The sequence below is a fragment of the Orcinus orca genome, chromosome 6 (genome assembly GCF_937001465.1).
Source record: "Orcinus orca chromosome 6, mOrcOrc1.1, whole genome shotgun sequence".
In the NCBI taxonomy this organism is placed as follows: domain Eukaryota; kingdom Metazoa; phylum Chordata; class Mammalia; order Artiodactyla; family Delphinidae; genus Orcinus; species Orcinus orca.
The window spans coordinates 69,234,570-69,258,402 of record NC_064564.1 but is presented as its reverse complement, the minus strand read 5'-3'; the positions used below and the strand labels follow the sequence as shown (position 1 = coordinate 69,258,402).

At 44.4% G+C, this 23,833-nt stretch overlaps 1 protein-coding gene across 6 annotated transcripts in view; it reads left to right on the top strand.

Moving 5' to 3' along the window:
* The window catches only part of DMRT1 (doublesex and mab-3 related transcription factor 1), a 117,754-nt gene that overhangs the window by 34,395 nt on the left and 59,526 nt on the right, over window positions 1–23,833 (top strand). For 3 of the 6 annotated variants that reach the window (XM_004276430.3, XM_049710886.1, XM_049710884.1), the window contains one exon: window positions 21,732–22,018. In XM_004276430.3, coding sequence (XP_004276478.2) covers window positions 21,732–22,018 — 287 coding nt within the window. Of the gene's footprint in view, window positions 1–21,728; window positions 22,019–23,833 lie in introns of all 6 variants that reach the window. The other 3 variants (XM_049710885.1, XM_049710883.1, XM_049710882.1) reach the window with 1 other exon arrangement.

Below are 23,833 nucleotides of genomic sequence, written 5' to 3'. Positions count from 1 at the left end.
GCCACAGTTGCAGAGCTAAACCAGGACCCAGGGTTGGTGCGAGCTGCTTCAAGGATGAGTCAGAAGAGCCACAAGTTAGGGGCTTTGGGGCAGTATGGTGTGCCTTTGGACCAAATCACAACTCACAGCCCCTGCCCTGCCTGACATCTCCCAGTGGAAATGTCACCTCCCGTCCTGGTCTCTGTCGTTGGAGTCTGAGAACTGTCTTGACCTTGGTGTTTGATTCACCTCCACGCCAGCATATGCATAGTTAGTAGTCATTTATATTCTTCTCCAGGAAATCATCAGTAGGAACAGATGTCTTTTTTTTTTTTTTTTTTGTGGTACGCGGGCCTCTCACTGTTGTGGCCTCTCCCATTGCGGAGCACAAGCTCCGGATGCACAGCCTCAGCGGCCATGGCTCACGGGCCCAGCCACTCCGCGGCATGTGGGATCTTCCCGGACCGGGGCACGAACCCGTGTCCCCTGCATCGGCAGGCAGACTCTCAACCACTGCGCCACCAGGGAAGCCCAGGAACAGATGTCTTTTAACTTAAGCTGTTCATTGGCCACATTTAAGCAGCTTCCTTTACCCTTAATGACACAGCTTGGTGGTGAAGTGTGAGGTCTCTGATGGGGTTCTGCTGCCAGTTGCACACACATCCTTAGATTTACCACCTGAACTTCTCCAGGTATCAAAACAAGGGATAACATTACTTCCTAGGCCTTCCCTGTTGTCAGATTGGGTGAAAACTGTTAGGTTTGATTCTCTGTCGTTTCCCCTACCTGACTTTGGTAAAAATGATGACTGAAAGGTTGGACAAGTGATTATTTTTAGAATCGACTTCTTTTCATTTCAGAGGAGCTTTACTCAAAAGGAAGGAAGGCAGAAGGGAAATCAAGATGGCACATGTGAAGGGCGTCACCCATCGAGGAGATTCTGGTGGGCGGTCTTGGGTGCAGTGGTAGTTAGTGACTACACAAAAGTGGGTTGGTTTCATTCCCAGCTTTTTGTGTGTGGACATTATAACGGCTTAGAGGCACATCTCCCACCCTCACACCTGAGTGGCGCAGCAGAGAAGACACAGAAATGCCAGCGGATGGCTAAGCATTTCGGCGATCTGCGTGTATAGCTAGCAACCCCCGGCCCCTCTCCTCTTTCCCTGCTAATGTTGAAAAGTGAGGTAAATGTAGGGGGACACTTTGGGCTATGTCACCAAATGTCAGTTCTAGAATTAGTATTTCCAATGCACCTGGAATCCCGAAATCTCATCTTAATAACTGATTTGAACACAGTTCCTCTTCCCACTCAAAAAACACTAAAAGTGGGAGCATATATATTGAATTTAAAAGTTTTAAATTTTTGTAAGTTTTACCCTTTCTCTCTCTTCCCTCTCCTATCTCCACCTTCTCCCAGTAGCAGTCTTTAAAAAGCATGATATAGTTAAACGGCCAAATCCAAGAAAAGGGAGGATAAAGGGCTCCAGATAATTCCCAGTTTGGGTTATCAGCCCTCACATAATGGAGAGTTGATTGTGCTTTATTTTCTTGTTATTTGAGGGGAGGGAAAAACTCCATAGAGATGGGAAAGGTACATCTGGAGGAGATCTGAAATACTCCTGATTCGAGATAAGTTTGCCTGTAAACCGTTCTCATGTCGGCTTTGGAATATACCATGCAAAGTACTAAAGGTCAGTAAAGCTTCCTTCACAAATTTAGTAAGAGGGAGCAGTTAGCTGTAACAGTGTGCAGCCCTGGAGGTCATAGACCAAGCTAGGAGAAATAATTATGCATGGTAATGGGCAATTACAGATAATGGCCTTTTGGGGGTGGCAGAAAATACATAGCCCCACAGTCTTGCCTGGAATGAACACTGAAGAGCACATTAACTTTATAGCGAGCTAAAAGTTCAGCCCTGGAACTGCAGCACTCCCGCCGCCCCCCTCCCCAAATAAATAAAATCCCCGTCTCACTTAAGGGAAGCACTGTAGCAGCTACACTTATCAACAGCAGAATTGAATACACGAGGAGGCGGGGATTTGCGGTCGGAAAGGAAGGTCAGTTCTTCTCCACCTGCTGGCTTTGTCTCACAAGTAGAGATGGCTCGGGGCTCAAGGCAGGTACTCGAGTGAAGGGGTTGTTTGCTTTCCTGGCGCCAGGTTTGTGTTTGACGTTTAAAATAGCCTGTCATGATTGCCTTGTGGGAGAAACAGATTGTTCCCGCATTTCCTGATTATGACTTTGGGGAGTGATATCACACCGACTGCATTCAAGGCTACTGTCTGACCTCAGAGAAGGCCAGGAGTGGAGGATTCCACTCCTTTCCAAGTTCAGTTGTACTCAGGAAGCCCTGCCAGGTGCAGCCCAGGCCTCCTGCGGTCCCTCAAAGATGAGCATTGAGAGCAAGGATACCTTTTTTGGGCAGATAATTTGGTGGCTCTCTTGCTCGATGGCAGAGAATGCTCTCACGGTGTTGTGACTGTGATAACAACAACGGCTAACCTTTATCGAACACTGACCCTGTCAGAGCCTTTTTCGCCCTCTGTGGTGTAAGTAGCAGTATTAACCCCATGTTATATATAGACTCTCGGGCAACGGAGACTTAAGTATTAACGGATCCAAGGTCCCAGGGCTGTGGATTCCAGATCTGATCAAGAATTTGACCTGGGAGCCTGGGTTGGTGCTCTCAACCCAAGGCTCTGCTGCCTGGCCGCATTGTGTAGTGGTGAATACCTGTTTTACTGAAAGAAATGTCCCTGGCTTAGGGGTGAAGCAAGAGGCGTCCAGTTGGGCCTTTCCTGCTGACTGCTAACTAAGCAGCTCAGTGTGCCAGCTCAGGATGAGACACTGCCACCAATTGCTCTGAAATCCGTCCTCCTGGAAAGAGAAGAGCCTGCGATACGGAGGTTCTCAAATTTCTTACACTCTTAAAAAAATTCTTGAGGACCTCAAAGAGCTTTTGTTTACGTGAATTACATCTATCAGTATTTATTGAATTAGAAACTAAAACTGAGAAATTAAGAATACATTTGTTAATTCCTTGAAAATAATAAATCTATTATTTGTTAACCTAAGTAACGTATTTTAATGAAAAATAACTATATTTTCCAAAACAAATTAGTGAGGGAGGGTGGAATTGTTTCATATTTTTACAAATATCTTATATGTCTGCCTTATTAATAGAACACAGCTGAGTTCCCATGTGTACTTCATTCAGTCTTTTTTTTTTTTTTTTTTTTTTGCGGTACGAGGGCCTCTCACTGTTGTGGCCTCTCCCGTTGCGGAGCACAGGCTCCGGACGCACAGGCTCAGCAGCCATGGCTCACGGGCCCAGCCGCTCCGCGGCATGTGGGATCTTCCCGGACCGGGGCACGAACCCGCGTTCCTTGCATCGGCAGGCAGACTCTCAACCACTGGACCACCAGGGAAGTCCCCAATCTGTTGTTTTGACTGAAATACATGAAGACAGTTCAGCTTCACATAGATAAATAGTTGGAAAAGGAAGATAAATGCTTGAAGAGTCTTTTGAGATCACTGTGACTATTCTTTGATACTAGGCCAAAACTTGACAAGTGATAATTTCTTAAAGATTAGTTGCAGTGTGGATCTGAAGCCATGCTAATGAGGTTTTTGTACTCAGTTAAATTAAAATCCATCTTGCACTTTAAGTGGATCTGTCAACCATTCATTATTTTGTAATGTCATGCATTGGTCATTTGGAAAATATTTGTTCACTGAATTGTGCAGATCTTCCAAATGTTGACATTTCATTAGGAAATATCAGAGAATCCCACTCATTAATATCACTGATGATTTTGTCAGAATGCTCTTTAAGTTTGGAAAGCTGTCAAGCACATGATTTTCCAAAATTCTGGTTTTTACTCTAAAGCTGAACGTTTTGGCAGTAAATACTTCCAATTGTTTTCCTTGAAGTGATAGGCTCACTTTTTTCATTTTAAAGAAAATGTCTGCCAAATACCCAAGCCTCAGTAACTGTAGTTTGTTATCATTCTTTCAAGTAAATGGTGTTCCATTTAAACAACAACAAAAAAAAGCAGTGAGCCTGGCTCTTCATTCAAACATTTACACAAGCGCCTCCTCCAAGGAAAACCTCAGCACAAAGCAGCAGAAGTGCTTTGTGAGTCCTTCCCACTTGGTCACCATGATAATAAGATGCAGTCAAAGGTAGAGATTTAATCCGTTTTTTTTCCTGCTTCATCAAGGGCATCTTAAGCAAAATTGACGTAAAATTTTAAAACTGTTTCACTTCATAGCAGTAGGGAATACAGTGACTCTCAGTACAGTTTGCTGGGACTGCCTTGATTCCTGCTAAGAAACCACGTTTTCCCCACCATTGCTTCTGCATCATCAGTGCAACTGTCAACACAGAGAGAAAGGCCAATAGCAGCTTTACGTTATTGTGGAAATACTTTCGACCTCATGGACCCTCGAAAAGGCAGTGTGGGCAGGGGGCCTCAATCACATTTTCGGAGCTGCTGCCGTAGGATATGAGAGTGGGAGTTCCTGGTCTGAAACACCAACCTCTGGTGGGTTTAAAGCAGTTGTCACCCTGCTGGTGGACACCCTGGAGGCTCTGAAGCTTTCTGATGCCTGGGTCCCCACAGCCAGAGGCTCTAATGTAAAGGGTCTGGGGGGTGGCCTGGTCCTGAGGGATTTTACCCTCCACGCTACCCCGTGCAGCCCAGGGTGAGAGCTGCTGTTTTGGAGGCAGGTTCTGTTCCTGGGGGACCCAGTCCTTCTCAGCAGTTGGTTAAAGTACTGTTCTTGATGACTTGAAACACTTTATAGGACAAATACCCAACTGAAAACCAGGGGTATTAAATTGATCTGGGTATATAATCTTGGCTTGAACAAAAGCCATGTGAAATAATACCAGACATAATGTGGCTTTTTATCTCTTCACATTTAATTAAGGGTCTAGTCCTTCTCTTCAGATCACCACTGGGGACCTGCAGAAGCAAAGACAAACATCAACAATTTTTATTTAATTTATTTATTTATTTATTTTAACATCTTTATTGGAGTATAATTGCTTTACAATGGTGTGTTACTTTCTGCTTTATAACACAGTGAATCAGTTATACATATACATATATACCCGTGTCGCCTCCCTCTTCCATCTCCCTCCCTCCCACCCTCCCTATCCCACCCCCCTAGGTGGTCACAAAGCACCGAGCTGATCTCCCTGTGCTATGCGGCTGCTTCCCACTAGCTATCTGTTTTACATTTGGTAGTGTATATATGTCCACGCCACTTTCTCACTTCATCCCAGCTTACCCTTCCTCCCCACACCCCATGTCCTCAAGTCCATTCTCTACGTCTGTGTCTTTATTCCTGTCCTGCCCCTAGGTTCTTCAGAACCATTTTTTGTTTTGTTTTTTTTAGATTCCATACATATGTGTTAGCATACGGTATTTGTCTTTCTCTTCTTGACTTACTTCACTCTGTATGACAGACTCTGGGTCCATCCACCTCACTAGAAATAACTCAATTTTGTTTCTTTTTATGGCTGAGTAATATTCCATTGTATATATGTGCCACATCTTCTTTATCCATTCATCTATCGATGGGCACTTAGGTTGTTTCCATGTCCTGGCTATTGTAAATAGAGCTGCAGTGAACATTGTGGTACATGACTCTTTTTGAATTATGGTTTTCTCAGGGTATATGCCCAGTAGTGGAATTGCTGGGTTGTATGGTAGTTCTATTTTTAGTTTTTTAAGGAACCTCCATACTGTTCTCCATAGTGGCTGTATCAATTTACATTCCCACCAGCACTGCAAGAGGGTTCCTGTTTCTCCACACCCTCTCCAGCATTTATTGTTTGTAGATTTTTTTAAAAAATTTTTTAACATGTTTATTGGAGTATAATTTCTTTACAATGTGTTTGTAGATGTTTTGATGATAGCCATTCGATCTGGTGTGAGATGATACCTCACTGTAGTTTTGATTTGCATTTCTCTAATGATTAATGATGTTGAGCATTCTTTCATGTGTTTGTTGGCAATCTGTATATCTTCTTTGGAGAAATGTCTATTTAGGTCTTCAGCCCATTTTTGGATTGGGTTGTTTGTTTTGATATTGAGCTGAATGAGCTGCTTGTAACTTTTGGAGATTAATCCTTTGTCAGTTGCTTCATTTGCAAACATTTTCTCGCATTCTGAGGGTTGTCTTTTCGTCTTGCTTATGGTTTCCTTTGCTGTGCTAAAGCTTTTAAGTTTCATTAGGTCCCATTTGTTTATTTTTGTTTTTATTTCCATTTCTCTAGGAGGTGGGTCAAAAAGGATCTTGCTGTGATTTATGTCATAGAGTGTTCTGCCTATGTTTTCTTCTAAGAGTTTGATAGTGTCTGGCCTTACATTTGGGTCTCTTTAACCCATTTGGATTTATTTTTGTGTATGGTGTTAGGGAGTGTTTTAATTTCATTCTTTTACATGTAGATGTCCAGTTTTCCCAGCACCACTTATTGAAGAGGCTGTCTTTTCTCCATTTTATATTCTTGCCTCCTTTATCAAAGATAAGGTGACCATATGTGCATGGGTTTATCTCTGGGCTTCCTATCCTGTTCCATTGATCTATCTTTCTGTTTTTGTGCCAGTACCATACTGTCTTTGATTACTGTAGCTTTGTAGTGCAGTCTGAAGTCAGGGAGCCTGATTCCTCCACCTCCGTTTTTCTTTTTCAATATTGCTTTGGCTATTCGGGGTCTTTTGTGTTTCCATACAAACCGTGAAATTTTTTGTTCTAGTTCTGTGAAAAATGCCATTGGTAGTTTGATAGGGATTGCATTGAATCTGTAGATTGCTTTGGGTAGTATAGTCATTTTCACAATGTTGATTCTTCCAATCCAAGAACATGGTATTATCTCACCATCTATTTGTATCGTCTTTAATTTCTTTCATCAGTGTCTTATAGTTTTCTACATACAGGTCTTTTGTCTCCTTAGGTAGGTCTATTCCTAGATATTTTATTCTTTTTGTTACAGTGGTAAATGGGAGTGTTATCTTAATTTCACTTTCAGATTTTTCATCATTAGTGTATAGGAATGCAAGGGATTTCTGTGCATTAATTTTGTATCCTGCTACTTTACCAAATTCATTGATTAGCTTTAGTAGTTTTCTGTAGCATCTTTAGGATTCTCTATGTATAGTATCATATCATCTGCCAAGAGTGACAGCTTTACTTCTTCTCTTCCAATTTGGATTCCTTTTATTTCCTTCTCTTCTCTGATTGCTGTGGCTAAAACTTCCAAAATGATGTTGAATAAGAGTGGTGAGAGTGGGCAACCTTGTCTTGTTCCTGATCTTAGTGGAAATGGTTTCAGTTTTTCACCATTGAGGACAATGTTCACTGTGGGTTTGTCATATATGACCTGTATTATGTTGAGGAACGTTCCCTCTATGCCTACTTTCTGGAGGGCTTTTATCATAAATGGCTGTTGAATTTTTTCAAAAGCTTTCTCTGCATCTATTAAGATGATCATATGGTTTTTCTCCTTCAATTTGTTAATATGGTGTATCACATTGATTGATTTGCGTATATTGAAGAATCCTTGCATTCCTGGGCCAAAGCCCACTTGATCATGGTGTATGATCCTTTTAATGTGCTATAGGATTCTGTTTGCTAGTATTTTGTGAAGGATTTTTGCATCTATGCTCATCAGTGATATTGGCCTGTAGTTTTCTTTGTGATATCTTTGTCTGGTTTTGGTATCAGGGTGATGGTGGCCTCGTAGAATGAATTTGGAAGTGTTCCTCCCTCTGCTATATTTTGAAAGAGTTTGAGAAGGATACGTGTTAGCACTTCTCTAAATGTTCGATAGAATTTGCCTGTGAAGCCATCTGGTCCTGGGCTTTTGTTTGTTGGAAGATTTTTAATCACAGTTTCAATTTCAGTGCTTGTGATTGGTCCGTTCATATTTTCTATTTCTTCCTGGTTCAGTCTCGGAAGGTTGTGCATTTTTAAGGATTTGTCCATTTCTTCCAGGTTGTCCATTTTATTGGCATAGAGTTGCTTGTAGTAATCTCTCATGATCCTTTGTATTTCTGCAGTGTCAGTTGTTACTTCCCCTTTTTCATTTCTAATTCTATTGATTTGAGTCTTCTCCCATTTTTTTCTTGATGAGTCTGGCTAATGGTTTTTCAATTTTGTTTATCTTCTCAAAGAACCAGCTTTTAGTTTTATTGATCTTTGCTATTGTTTCCTTCATTTCTTTTTCATTTATTTCTGATCTGATCTTTATGATTTCTTTACTTCTAACTTTGGGGGTTTTTTGTTCTTCTTTCTCTAATTGCTTTGGGTGTAAGGTTAGGTTGTTTATTTGAGATATTTCTTGTTTCTTAAGGTAGGGTTGTAGTGCTATAAACTTTCCTCTTAGAACTGCTTTTGCTACATCCCATAGGTTTTGGGTCATCATGTTTTCATTGTCATTTGTTTCTAGGTATTTCTTGATTTCCTGTTTGATTTCTTCAGTGATCACTTCATTATTAAGTAGTGTATTGTTTAGCCTCCATATGTTTGTATTTTTTACAGATCTTTTCCTGTAATTGATATCTAGTCTCATAGCATTGTGGTCGGAAAAGATACTTGATATGATTTCAATTTTCTTAAATTTACCAAGGCTTGATTTGTGACCCACAATGTGATCTATCCTGGAGAATGTTCCATGAGCACTTGAGAAAAATGTGTATTCTGTTGTTTTTGGATGGAATGTCCTGTATATATCAATTAAGTCCATCTTGTTTAATGTATCATTTAAAGCTTGTGTTTCCTTATTTATTTTCATTTTGGATGATCTGTCCATTGGTGAAAGTGGGTTGTTAAAGTCCCCTACTGTGATTGTGTTACTGTCAATTTCCCCTTTTATGGCTATTGGTATTTGCCTTATGTATTGAGGTGCTTCTATGTTGGGTGTGTAAATATGTACAATTGTTGTATCTTCTTCTTGGATTGATCCCTTGATCATTAAGTAGTGTCCTTCTTTGTCTCTTGTAATAGTCTTTGTTTTAAAGTCTATTTTGTCTGATATGAGAATTGCCACTCCAGCTTTGGTTTTTTTTTTTTTTTTTTGTAGTACGTGGGCCTCTCACTGCTGTGGACTCTCCTGTTGCAGAGCATAGGCTCCGGACGCGCAGGCTCAGTGGCCATGACTCATAGGCCCAGCCGCTCTGCGGCATGTGGGATCTTCCCGGACCGGGGCACGAACCCATGTGCCCTGCATTGGCAGGTGGACTCTCAACCACTGCGCCACCAGGGAAGCCCCCAGCTTTGTTTTGATTTCCATTTGCATGGACTATCTTTTTCCATCCTCTCACTTTCAGTTTGTATGTGTCCCTAAGTCTGAAGTGGGTCTCTTGTAGACAGCATCTGTACGGGTCTTGTTTTTGTATCCATTCACCCAGTCTGTGTCTTTTGGTTGGAGCATTTAATCCATTTCCATTTAAGGTAGTTATTGATATGTATGTTCCTATTACCATTTTCTTAATTGTTTTGGGTTTGTTATTGTAGGTCTTTTCCTTCTCTTGTGTTTCCTGCCTAGAGAAGTTCCTTTAGCTATAAAGCTGGTTTGGTTGTGCTGAATTCTCTTAGCTTTTGCTTGTCTGTAAAGGTTTTAATTTCTCCGTCAAATCTGAATGAGATCCTTTCTGAGTAGAGTAATCTTGGTTGCAGGTTTTTCTCCGTCATCACTTTAAATATGTCCTGCCACTCCCTTCTGGCTTGCAGAGTTTCTGCTGAAAGATCAGCTGTTAACCTTATGGGGATTCCCTTGTGTGTTATTTGTTGTTTTCCCTTGCTGCTTTTAATAGTTTTTCTTTGTATTTAATTTTTGATAGTTCGATTAGTATGTGTCTTGGCGTGTTTCTCCTTGGATTTATCCTGTATGGGACTCTCTGTGCTTCCTGGACTTGAATAACTATTTCCTTTCGCATATTAGGGAAGTTTTCAACTATAATCTCTTCAAATATTTTATCAGTCCCTTTCTTTTTCTCTTCTTCTTCTGGGACTCCTATAATTCGAATGTTGGTGCGTTTAATGTTGTCCCAGAGGTCTCTGAGATTGTCTTCAATTCTTTTTCATTCTTTTATCTTTATTCTGCTCTGCAGTAGTTATTTCCACTATTTTTTCTTCCAGGTCACTTATCTGTTCTTCTGCTTCAGTTATTGTGCTATTGATCCCTTCCAGAGAGTTTTTAGTTTCATTTATTGTGTTGTTCATCAGTGTTTGTTTGCTCTTTAGTTCTTCTAGGTCCTTGTTAAACGTTTCTTGTATTTTCTCCATTCTATTTCCAAGATTTTGGATCATCTTTACTGTCATTATTCTGAATTCTTTTTCAGGTAGACTGCCTATTTCCTCTTTATTTGTTAGGTCTGGTGGGTTTTTACCTTGCTCCTTCATCTGCGGTGTGTTGTTCTGTCTTCTAATTTTGCTTAAGTTACTGTGTTTGGGGTCTCCTTTTTGCAGGCTGCAAGTTCGTAGTTCCCATTGTTTTTGGTGTCTGCCTCCAGTGGGTATGGTTGGTTCAGTGGGTTGTGTAGGCTTTCTGGTGGAGGGGACTGGTGCCTGTGTTCTGGTGGATGAGGCTGGATCTTGTTTTTCTGGTGGAGAGGACTGCATCCGGTGGTGTGTTTTGGGGTGTCTATGGCCTTATTATGATTTTATGCAGCCTCTTTGCTAATGGGTGGGTTTGTGTTCCTGTCTTGCTAGTTGTTTGGCATGGGGTGTCCAGCACTGTAGCTTGCTGGTCGCTGAGTGGAGCTGGGTCTTGGCATTGAGCTGGGGATCTCTGGGAGATTATCACCGTTTAATATTATGTGGAGCTGGGAGGTCTCTTGTGGACCAGTGTCTTGAACTTGGCTCTCCTACCTCAGAGGCACAGCCCTGACGCCTGGCTGGAGAACCAAGAGCCTGTCATCCACACGGCTCAGAATAAAAGGGAGAAGAGAAGGAAAGAAAGAAAGAAGAAGATAAAATAATTAAAATAAAAAATAATTATTAAAAAAATTTTTTTGTAAAGTAATTAAAAAAAGAAAGAAGAGAGCAACCAAACCAAAAAACAAATCCACCAATGATAATAAGTGCTAAGATCTGTACTAAAACAAAAACAGACAGAACCCTAGGACAAATGGTAAATGCAGAGCTATACAGACAAAATCACACACAGTAGCATACACATACACACTCACAAAAAGAGAAAAAGGGAAAAATATCTATATATCGTTGCTCCCAAAGTCCATCTCCTCAATTTGGGATGATTGGTTGTCTATTCAGGTATTCCACAGATGCAGTGTACATCAAGTTGACTGTGGAGGTTTAATCCGCTGCTCCTGAGGCTGCCCGGAGAATTTTTCTTCTTTGTTCGCACAGCTCCTGGAGTTCAGCTTTGGATTTGGACCCGCCTCTGCGTGTAGGTCGCTGGAGGGTGTCTGTTCTTTGCTCAGATAGGACAGGGTTAAAGGAGCCGCTGATTCGGGGGCTCTGGCTCACTTAGGCGGGGGGGAGGGAGGGGTATGGATGCATGGCGAGCCTGCGGCGGCAGAGGCCACCGAGACGTTGCACCGGCCTGAGGTGTGCCGTGCGTTTCCGGGGAAGTTGTCCGTGGATCACGGGACCCTGGCAGTGGCAGGCTGCACAGGCTCCTGGGAGGGGAGGTGTGGATAGTGACCTGTGTTCGCACACAGGCTTCTTGGTGGCAGCAGCAGCAGCCTTAGCGTCTCATGTCCGTCTCTGGGGTCCGCGCTGATAGCCGCGGCCCGCGCCCGTCTCTGGAGCTCCTTTAAGCACCGCTCTTAATCCCCTCTCCTCGCGCACCAGGAAACAAAGAGGGAAGAAAAAGTCTCTTGCCTCTTCGGCAGGTCCAGACTTTTTCCCGGACTCCCTCCCGGCTAGCCGTGGTGCACTAACCCCTTCAGTCTGTGTTCACACAGCCAACCCCAGTCCTCTCCCTGGGATCCGACCTCTGAAGCCCGAGCCTCAACTCCCAGCCCCGCCCGCCCCGGCGGGTGAGCAGACAATCCTTTTGGGCTGGTGAGTGCCGGTCGGCCCTGATCCTCTGCACGGGAATCTCTCCGCTCTGCCCTCCGCACCCTTGTTGCTGCGCTCTCCTCCGCGGCTCCGAAGCTTCCCCCCTCCGCCCCCCGCAGTCTCAGCCCGCGAAGGGGCTTCCTAGTGTGTGGCAACCTTTCCTCCTTCACAGGTCCCTCCCACTGGTGCAGGTCCCGTCCCTATCCCTTTGTCTCTGTTTATTCTTTTTTCTTTTGCCCTACCCAGGTACGTGGGGAGTTTCTTGCCTTCGGGGAGGTCTGAGGTCTTCTGCCAGCTTTCAGTAGGTGTTCTGTAGGAGCTGTTCCACGTGTAGGTGTATTTCTGGTGTACCTGTGGGGAGGAAGGTGATCTCCGCGTCTTACTCTTCTGCCATCTTGAAGCCGTATCTTCTACAATCTTATTTTTAAAAGAAAGTTATAAAAGCAGAATCTAAGTCCCAAATCTAAAGGGGGCTGGCCTTGAGCAAACTTAAAAACTGACACCCCTCTGTTCAGCACCCTTCCTGCCAAGAAAAAGACCGTGATAAAGGAAACCCTTACCTTTTAAGTTCTTGGAATACAGTTCAGACCAGACTTCTTTTTTTTTATGTTTTATTGGAGTATAGTTGATTTACAAAGTTGTGTTACTTTCTGCTGTGCAGCACAGTGAACAGAGCAGAGCTTTTCTGTGGAGACCTAAGTATGTGGACACAGTCTATCAAAAATGCTCCTAAAGTAAAATTTTCTCAGTGTGAAAAATATTAAGAAGATTGGAGAAGGGATTCCCCGTAAGATCTCTTAGAATAGAACACTGGGTGGAGAGGAAACTCATTGGGCATCTCGTCTCTTCTTCCCTCATCCACTCCCAGCAGGAGCTCTGCCGCTGGCCTGTGTGGCCCTGCCCACCCCTCCGGTGTGCCAGGCAGTGTGGACAGAGCCTCAGAGTGACTCTGGCATCTTGCCAATGACAGGAAATTCTGAACTGGCCTGCAGAGAGAAAACCTCTTTCTTGGCCACGAGATCAGCCTTCATGGCCATGAGACATTTTCTGGTAAAGTCAGAGATGTGGCATTTTCTCCATATCTGGCAAACCCTTTCCCTCCCGGGTGTCGGGGGAATCCTGCGGCACACAGTGGGGGAGGCAGGGAACTGGGAGCAGAAACTGTGACCAGGAACAATGGCAGGTGCCACGTGTGTGAGGTGGGGGCTGCCGGGATGCCATCAGCTGCTCCCAGGGACCGCACAGCGAAGCCTGCGCTTTACGTGGCAATCTTCAGATCCAGTTAAGATCTTTCCTTGGAGGAGAGTCTAAACTCCATAAGTACTGTGCCAGCAGCACCCTCATTCTCATCCCGTTGGGACCCTGAGCTCCTCCTCTGCTCTGCAGGCTGCTCTGACTTCCCAGAAGCTTTTTTGGTGCCGTGTCTCCTTTTGTTGCTTGGAATTCCTTTCTCTCTCCTTCGCTCTCTCCTCCTTTGTTTAAAAGCCTTCTACCAGGAAAACCTTCTCTGATCCCTTAAATTCTCCCTTGCTCATCAACACAGAGAGGAAGCTCCCTGAGGGCAGGTAAGTTAGGCTTTTCCTTATATTCTGGGCATTCCCTGCCCAGCACTTTGGGAGCTGCTGCACACAATAGATGTGCTTGTTACTCACTGAGCTTCTCAGTGGCCGCGGGGCAGCATGTTTCAAATCTCGGCAGCTCCCTTGGGAGGCCTGAATTGTTTCATTTTCTCCATCGTCCTCCATATCTCTTGCTTGTTTTCTTTGATCTGGTCATGCTCATCTCTCTTTCTGTCTCTCTCCCTCCCCCCCCCCTTTTGGTCTCCCCCAGATCCCTTTGCATCCCACACTGACTTTCACACACCTTTGAAACAAGCCTCTCTGAGTTTTAAAGGCCAACCTCAGGTTCACTTTGTTATGCAAAGCCTTCGCCCTACAAAGAAAAGTGACATTGACGCATTCCTCCAGGACCAAATTACATTAAAAAAAATATTCCTTGGGAAAGAAGAGAAATGGGCTGTAACATATTCCTGCCTTGTGGTTGAGAGTGGAGAGTGATGTTAATGAGCCAGCATCAGCAGAACTTGTACTTTGAAGGCTGGACTTAATTTCGCCCTCCTGGCCACACAATTTTTGTTTTCCCATAGCCTTAGTCAGCCTCTCCTTCTGTGTGTGTGTTTCAGAATCCCCCTTTACTGCTGGGCCTTGCAGCATCAAGGGGTAAGTCTTTGTCCCCCAAAGTGCGGCAGGTTGCCTCGCACACACAGGCGCTCAGTAAGTTTAGTGCTCTGAGCGTGAGTTGTTTCTCCGGAATCAGGGGAAGGTGGCAGCTGTGATGATGCCCCTCGTCCACCATCACGGTCGACACTTAGTGGTGTGAACAGTAGGCACGCTGTCGCCTCAGTCATCAGACCTCTCCTGCGCTAGCTCTGTTTTAGCTCGGAAAACCCACCCAATCCCTTGGTCAGGATGGTGAGCTTTTCTTCTTGGAGTTGGACGAATGCTCCGAGGCGCCAGGCATCAGCTCACAGACCGACTTTTCTCCCCACGTATCAACGTCTCCCTTTGGGTTCTTTCCCTTGTAGGGGAAGAGTCCTGAGGCTGATTTCTCAGTTTTCCCTAAATCTAGGAAATGTCAGGAGCTGATTAGTCTGGACATAGGGTTGCCGTGTGGTGAAGACTGATTAAAAACAGGGAGCTGAGGAAGCCACCTTGTTCCAACTTGTTCCAGCTAAGCGGCACCCCACTGTCTCCTCCAGATTCCATGACATGTCATCAAACAACATTGTCTTTTCTTAAGACCTTAATTTTCCTTAAAAAAAAAAAAAAAGAATGGAGACAGTGACTTGTACTTTTGCTGTACCTTCCTACCACTCAGCACAACATGTTAGTAGATGGTGGGTAATTTTGAGATCTTGGTTAACATTCTGCCTGGTTAACACTTAAAACTAGAAGCTAAGTAGGACAGGCACCACGCAAGGGATGGGGTTATGAAGAAAAATAAAACCCGGTACACATAAATCTACCACTTACTTGAGATGGCTGTGAATCATAAATTTTGGTTTCCTATGTGATCTTTCATATACAAAACTGGGGGGTTTGGTTTTGTCGTTGAAAAGGGAGTATGGCTTCAGGTTTGCACATAAAGGACACAAAGTGCAACAACTCTGGGAATCTTGACACCAGACAAGAGTGGGAGAAAAAACCTTCACGTGCCTTAAAATGAGTTACTGGTTAACTACTATTAATATGCCATGGGCCCGGAGACCAGCATATAACACTGCAGGATCAATAAGGGTATTTATCATGTGTGGGTATTGATCTCTCAGGAAGGAGTGAATCATATTTCACGCTGCATATGTTAGCGCAAAAAAAAAGTAGCAGAGGGATTGGGAAGCCTTATCAAAGGATGGGACGTGTTGAAGGTAAATAAATGTACAGAGCCACAAATCAGACCATTGCAATAAGAAGACATTGATTCTATAGGCAACGTCTCTGCAAACGTCTCTGTTGGATGATTGCTGCTGGTCATTTTTCGAGATAACATACTTCTCTGGGCACTGCTTCCTTTCTTAGCTGTTGAATCCAGACCTGCTGATCTTTCTTCCTTACAGCAGACATTAGGACTATTCCAGTCATAAGTAACAACACTTAAAACACCTGGCTTCGTGCTTTCATTTGCATCTTGGCAGAGGACTTAGGGGTTGATAATTCCTATTAAGGAGCAACCCCATTTTCTTGGAACAGTGCCACTGTACTTTCTCTTATTATGAATATCGTCAAGTCACCTTGACCAGTTTTTTTTTTTTTTCCGGCATGCAGGCCTCTCCCCTTGCGGAGCACAGGCTCTGGACGCGCAGGCTCAGCGGCCATGGCTCACGGGCCCAGCCGCTCTGCGGCATGTGGGATCTTCCCAGACCGAGGCACGAACCCGCGTCCCCTGTATCGGCAGGCGGACTCTCAACCACTGCGCCACCAGGGAAGCCCAGACCAGTTTTTATTCTAAAAAAAATAAAGAGTGAGATCCAGCTTAAGAATTTTCAGCAGACTCATTAAGGTGTTTGCTTTTCAGTGTACTGCTCTGGTCTTTGTAGTTAGTCATACTGGCCTTGTGGTTTAAAGCACACACACACACATCCTATTTCAAATTTTGTATGCTTTATATATTTTGTGGCTTGTGAGTTGGAAATCTTTCAGGTTTACAGTCAGTTAATAGTGACACTTAGCGTGACTTACCAGCTCAGCGGCGAAGAGACTGTCTCCAGTTACTCTTTGGGGAATTCTGCTGTAGCAGAGGTTGGAGAGGTGGCACATCCTGCTTGTATTCTTACTCTGGGCGAGAGCTACATGTTCCTTCTCAAACTGGAGTGAGTAAAGCATGATCACTCAGCAGTGGAGCAAGGACCTGGAAGGGGAGCTGGGCGGCATCCCTGGTCCCTGGATGACAGGTGTTAGTAGTGTAATGTGGTTGTTTGAAGGGAATTCCCGGAAAACCAGACATGCCAGTAATTTTCATGTAGGTCCTTTTTTCTCTTTACTGCAGCCTCCCTGTGCGAGCTTATAGTTACCTCATCTGGCCTGGAGAATTTAAAGAGCCTCTCCATTGTAGTCTATAGACCACGTACATATCTAGAAGAGACTGTTCTAGCCTAGTCTGTTCTTCTGCCTCCTTATTCTAGATCCTTCTTTTGTGCTTGCATCAGACTGATTTTCCTAAAACATTTTTATGTTACTCCCTTGCCCTGAAAACTCATCGACCCCCTAGAGCTTGAGGGGCAACCAGAAGCCCTTGGCTGGGATTCACATGCAAGGCATTCCACAGTTTGTCCCAAAAGTAAGTTTCCAGTCTCAGCATCTGCTGTCCCCTGACGTGACCTCTACACTCCAGCCAGGCTCATCTGGTCACTGTCCCTGGGACACGTCTTGTCCTTTTCCTCCTGCATTATCCTGTGGATATTATTCTCCTCTCTTGATTGCCTTGCCACCCTCACCATCTCTGAATCACCTCCATCCTGACTCACGTCTCCACTGCCTTTGCTGATGGTGACATCTGCCTATACTGTCATCGTGGCCATTGGATCATTACTTGTAGGATTCTCGGTCTACACCTAATTTTCCCGAATAGATGGGACCCTCTTAAGAAGAAATGAAACATTTTGAATATTTCTTTGTGCCTTTTACAATGTCTAGAGCAAAGCTTTGGACAGTTGTTACATGATAACTAATGAATTAATCAAATATAAGTACCAAAGTACACCTTAAGGGGATTTCCCTGGCCGTCCAGGCCTTCCAGTGCAGGGGGTGCGGGCTCGATCCCTGGTTGGGGAGCTAAGATCTCACATGCCTCGAGGCCAAAAAAAAACAAAACATATTTAAAACAGGAGCAATACTGTAACAAATTCAATAAAGACTTAAAAAAAAATGGTCCGCATAAACAAAAAATTTTTTTAAAAATCGGCCACACCAAACAAAAAAACACCCTAAGATCAAGAGTAAATGATTTGTGCATTACTTGCTTCTCTTGATAGTCCAGAAGCCTTATGAGGAATAGTATAGTTTGTCACTATACTAGCACTTGAAAGGGTGACTTAAGCTTTTGTGGTTAGAATAAATGAAGAAAGTCTGGGTGTGAGCCATGAAAATCAGAACCATCTGGCAGCAGTATACACACAGTACCCACAGCTTGTGATCCAAGCTCTGCAGTGATTTCTGTAGAAGCCCGACGTCTTTATTCAGTGGAATTCATTTGTGTGCTCTCACTTGGTAGCCAGTCAGGGCTGTTCACAATAATGCAGCCAGGAGTCACATATTTTTAGGGATAATTTATAGAGCAGCTGCTTTGAATCATGAAACTAGTGGTTCTCCATCTTTTGAGCGCATCAGAACCTACCGAAGGCTTTGTTGTAACTCAGGTTGCTGGGCCAGCCCTCAGAGTTTCTGATTCAGTGGGTCTGGGGTGGGGCCGAGGATGCCCATTGCTACAAATTCCCAGGTGATGGCAATGCTGCTGATTCAAGGCCCACACGCTGAGCACCGCTGGATTAGACACATAATTGGACGCATGTTTATCTCAGCCTTGGGAAACTTCCACTTACTGGTAGCACACACATAAAGTCTGGGAGGCATAAAGATGTTTTGAACATTGACCAGGCATTTTAATTTGGAACTTTAAAATACGGTTTAGTGGTTTATAAAATAAGAATTTGGTCGTTCCACATGTCCCTGGAATGGATGCCCTCTCCTAGTGCTTTTTAAAATGTCACTGTTGGAGAGTGCTTAAACATTTTAAGAGTCTAAAATATTTAGGCATTTACTCTCATAAAGCTCACATGATTTTTATTGTTTATTTAAATGCTAGTATGAATCGAAACTTTTCCAGCATATATCTTAATTTATTCTTAAAGGTCATTATAATTTGAAAGAGGGAGTAAAATATGGGCAAGTAGAAAAGTGATCGCATTTTAATTAATTACAGTCATCTGTAGCAAAACAAATCCTTGCTTTGACCTGATGTAGCATTTTATTTGAGGTTTACTCCGAAATTTATTGAAGCCATGCTCTTGGTACTTTGAGGATTATTACTGACAACATTTTGTTTCTGGGTAAACTGAGGCCTGATTAATGGTCCTAACTAAAGTTATGATGTAGAAATTCATGAACCTGTGCCCTGATCTGAGAATGCTCCTGTCTTTGGGTTTCTGTTTAATTCTTTGCCTCCTACTGTATTTTGTTTTCTTTATCAAGAAGCTTGCTTTTGAAGGGCAGGCCCTAGGGGTATCCAGTGTTTTTCAGCAGCAGGGATGGGAATGAACGTCTAAAATGCCTTCCTAAATGCCTATGAGATTGTATATGGATGTCCCACTAATGCTTATGACTGGGTGGTAAGAGTATGTCATTCATTCCTTTTCTGATTTAAATAACTATATAATTTATCATTTTTTGTGAAACTTGTATTGCTTTTGTAATCAGGTTAACATAAAGACATGACATTGAAAACAGAAGAGTTAGATACAGAAAACCATCTATTTTGCCACTACATTGGTGTTTAAAATAAGAGATAGACCAGTGGGAAAGTTCAGGAGGAAAGAATTGCAGGTGCCTTCTCCAGACACAGGTAGAGTGATGGAATTGGAACTTCTCATCTCGTTAGCTGGGAAGAGGAGGAGAGAAGAAAGGAAAGAGATGTATAAGAGAGTGGCCCTGACAATGCATCGCCAGGAGCCTGAGGTGGACGGACTTGCTATCCCGTCAGAGAAAAGAGACTTCAGTGCTGACTGTAAAATGAGGCTGTAGAAACACATTTTGTTGTAGATCTCTCCCAGACCTTCCAGAGCATGCACGTTTAGTCATGCCTTCCCCGCATTCAGTCAGAGGACACTTTCTGAGCACCTGCTCTGGGCCACGTGTTGCTAGCCCTGGAAATTTCTCTCCACAGGCTTCTCCCTGCCTACGTGTGTTCAGCCCTTCTCTGTGTTTTAAAAATGAAATAACAATATCTTATTACTCCCTGGAGCTTCTAGTTTTTCCTCGTATTTATTTTGATGACAGGGTACTTGAAAAAACACTGTTCATTGATCCCTTCTGCAAATATTTACCCCCAGGTGTCCGGCAGTGTGCTCAGCACGGAGGGGAGGGGGCGGGGGGGGGTGCACGGTGGCGCTGCTGGCTGGGTCGTCCCTTCTGACCAGAGAGAAGGCTCTTCACCATATTCATCTGTTTCCTCATCGCTCACTTGCTCCTTTATCTCTCGAAGGCTTCTGCTTCTCCAACACTGTGCTAAAAGCACAGGGCCCTAAAGACCCAGCCCTCTATGGGTCTTTTCCAAAACGAATTTTGCTTGATCTCTTAGCAGGGTCGACACTGCAGCCTGCCCCTCTGCCATCCCTGTCGAATTTGTCCTCTGTGGCCCTGCGTTCTCTCCTCCATCCTCCAGGGTTCTGGCCTTGGCGCTCTTTTCTCCTTTCAGAACATACTCTTCCGTAACAGCTCCCTCCTCTTCCCGGATGCAGCCAGCATCTCCCTGCGGTGACTTCCGAATCTCAGCTTCCAACCTCAGCCTCTCCCATGAGTGCAGGTGTCGACTTTCTCGGCCTGGCTCCTCTCCCCCTTGTCCGTGCCCCTCTGGCCCCTTGCGTGATGAAGCCGACTTACCACCTGCATCTCTGCTGCCACCCCAGGCCTCCTGCTCTTCCTCTTTGGCTTTTCCTGCGTCTCTGCGTCCTGATGCCCCTCAGTCCTGCAGTTCTCTTGAGCTCATCTCCCCCGTGTCTCTGGTATTTGCAGTCTGCTGAGTCTCTCCCTGACGGCTTCAGTGGCTGCCTGGTGGCTCTCCCTGCCTCTGGGCTCTCTTCCCTTTGCTTGTCTTAAGATTTGCCATCAGTTGAATCACTCCAAAGCACAGCTCTGATCCTCTGTGCTCCTTGCTCAGATATCCTCAGTGGTTCCCACCACAGCCCGGAAAGAGTTCAGAGAGCTGGTCTGAGGCTTCCCCTCGCCTGGCTGCAGTCGGCCTATCAGACTGGCCCTCTTTTGCCCTTTTCGCAATTCTTAACCTGACAGCCCTGTCCATCACTCCCAAGGTCCCCTCCCACTTTCCTGCTTCCATCCCTTTGTCTTTGCTGCCCTGTTCTCAGTACTCTTTTTCACCTATTTCCTGCTCCTCTTTTAAAGTACAATGCAGGTACAGTTTTTTTCTGTGACGGCCTCTGTAATTCCTTTCTAGGTTGCATGTCATCTTTCCAGCCTTTGAGTTTCCATAAAAGTTTATGGGTGTTCCTGTATGAGAGTCCTTGTTATAATTTGTAATCCCGTCGTCCATCCTATACTGTAGACTCCCAGTGGGCAGGGGCAACCTTATACCTTGCAGCCATTTTAGGCACTTGGCCAACTCTTAGAACATTGTTTAATAAATGTCTATTGGAGAGATGACTTAGGAGTCCATTCAATTGTTTATTGGAATTGACAGCTTAACATCTAGACCCTGGGTCGGCAAACTTCAGCCTGCGGATCACTTTGGCCCACTGCCTGTGTTTGTGAATAAAGTTTTATTGCAACACAACCACGCAGCAGCCTGTACATTCTGCAGAGGAATGGCCACCAAGCCTAAAAGAGTTACTAACTGACCTTTTACAGAAGTTTGTCTCCCAGGGTCTATACCATTGTCCAGACTTCAGGATTCGGTATCAGCGGTTAGAAGGAAGTGAAGGAAACGATGTTTTCTTAAACTCTTAGCCTCTTGCTTTGGCTCTCGGATATATCTGTGTGGACATACACATAGAAAGGGCACTAGGATTTTTTATTACTTTATTTAAAGTGAAATACAGTTGATTTTGTTGTAAGACTGTTGCAGACAGCCAAGTTAACTAGATTTGATCTCTAATTTCTTGACATTAGGATAGGAATGTCTAGGTAGAAGTTACACCTGGTCAGGCTTTATGTGATTAAAATGACCCCTGCCTAAAATGTTTTTGGTATTCTCAGTAAAAATAATCACCAAGGGTCTGCCAGCTGTGCCGCCAGAGTTACGCCAGCCTCAGGAACCCTGCTGTATTCCGACCGCAGGAGCAGTAGCACGCCCAGGTGCCTTGGTCTAACGCTCTGCAGATCTTGAGGAGGAAGGCCATACGCTGGCAAGGTTTAGAGGTAAAGTTCTGTAGGCCCCCATATTAATACCACGTTGTCTTTTTCTTTCTTTCTGTTTTTTCTTAGTAGAGGGCCGGGTGGCCATCCAGGATATTCCTGCTGCCACCAGCAGAGGGCACGTGGAGAACACACCTGACCTCGTTTCCGACTCCACCTACTACAGCAGCTTTTACCAGCCGTCTCTGTTCCCTTACTACAACAACCTGTACAACTACCCGCAGTACTCCATGGCCTTAGCCGCTGACTCCCCCTCCGGGGACATGGGAAGCCCTCTCGGGGGCTCCCCTGTGAAGAACAGCCTTCGGAGCCTCCCAGCGCCTTATATGCCCGGTCAAGCGACAGGAAACCAGTGGCAGGTAAGATGTTAGCAGAGCGTGAACTGGGTATGTGAAAACCACGCACGTAAGCACACACTCACAGACGCGCACGCCCAACTCAGCACACATGTGTGCCATTATGCAAAACGTGTAGAAAGTTTTCACTCTACCCATAACATCATTTAACCCCAGAGGTTGACTGCAAGGAATTGTAAAGAAATCTGGATATATTTGTTTCTGTTTTCCAATTTTACCTTTCTCATTCCTTCGATGTCATTTTGCATAAATACCCAGTTGGCCAGAATCAGCTTCACAAGTGGCTTATGTAAGAGGCCACATCTCCTCTAGGCTTATCCCCACGCTTTAGAGCCGCTTAGAAAATGCTGGCTGTGGTCTTCTGGGTGGCAGTAATCCCAGTGATGAATTTCGACCCTGGACGGGAGATGTGTTCTGATCTGTATGTTTGCATGGAAGGAAGGTGAGAGAAGAACTAGGTCACTGCTGTGCTGGGCCCACTTGAGAGCATTTTCAGCTGGGAATGGAGGTCAGTCTTTCATATGCTAAGTATGTGCTTCTGAAATAGTGTGCCATCGAGAGCTTTTAATATTGGGGATAAAACAAAGCATTTTGCGTTATCAGGGAGTGTTTATTCAGCACTGTTCCGCTTCCTCAGTTTTCACCATTTCTATCATGCCAGTGTATCAGCAGCAGATTCAAGTCCTGGAAAGCATTCACAGGCTGGATTACCGTGTTGTGGGAATGTGCATGTGCATGAGCACTTAGACTCTGCTCCTCCAAGCACCCCTCCAGCTGTAAGATACCAGTTCTGAGAGAACAGTTCTCATTTTGGATGCCTTTACTGTGCTTGGGCTTTCCCAGCTAGGCTTTGGTTCCAGCACAATGCAGCGTATGTATGTGGGAGTTTAGGGTAATTGACCTTCTTATACTCACTTTTAAAAAATGTGCATTGACGTTTTCCTCAGAGCAATTCTATTCCATTTTGCATTTGTAGATGTGGGGAAGTTGTGGATACTCACATCGCCCCATTTTTTGGACTCTCACACTAGCCTTAGGGATCTGACTTCCTCGGCGTGTTAACGTGTCAGCTTTAATTCCCTGGGCTAATCATCTTCATAAGTTTTCTATACATTTTAATTTTAGAATCAGACTTTTAAAAAAGGCGTTGGAACTGAGAGGTGATATGAGTATAAAGGAAATGCGATGATTTATGGATCTTCCGGCTGGACCCCTACAGGCCTTTCAGAGTGCCAGTTGGATTTTATGATTTGGGGCAGGTTTTAGGTTGATTTCTGTTAGAGACTGTCCTCTAAGAAAGGAGAAAGAAGTAGCTTATAGTTCTTAAAAACCAGCTCATCCTACAGATTCCCATGAGCCAGGGACGACTGCTGGAGTATCCTGGTTTTCTGGCTACTTCCAGGCTTTAAGGAGAAATTAGGGAAGGTCTCTGAACCTGTTGGCTTATGAGGAAAAGGATGAGAAAGAAAATTCTTAAGTGTCTTCTGAAAGAAAGAGAGCTCACACTCAGCAGCATCAGAAATCTTCTAAGTTAATTGACCCCCCCACTCTGTCAAGACCTTTCCAATGGCGTGAGATGGCTGACACACTAACGTTTGTTCTTAACTCCACCTGGAAGGCCTGGGGAGGGGGTAGCAGAAGACTTGGATTTGCTTGGAGGTCTCTTGCCAAGGTCCACCCTCTGGGGGACCCGGGACAGCCAAGAGGAGACATTCTCTTGGGCAGTAGTGTTGCCTGGTATCGGAGCGCTGCCTCAGCCGCTGTGTGCGAGGAGAGATCCCCCTAAGGGCAAGTTCTTGTACCCCTGCTGCCAAGGGT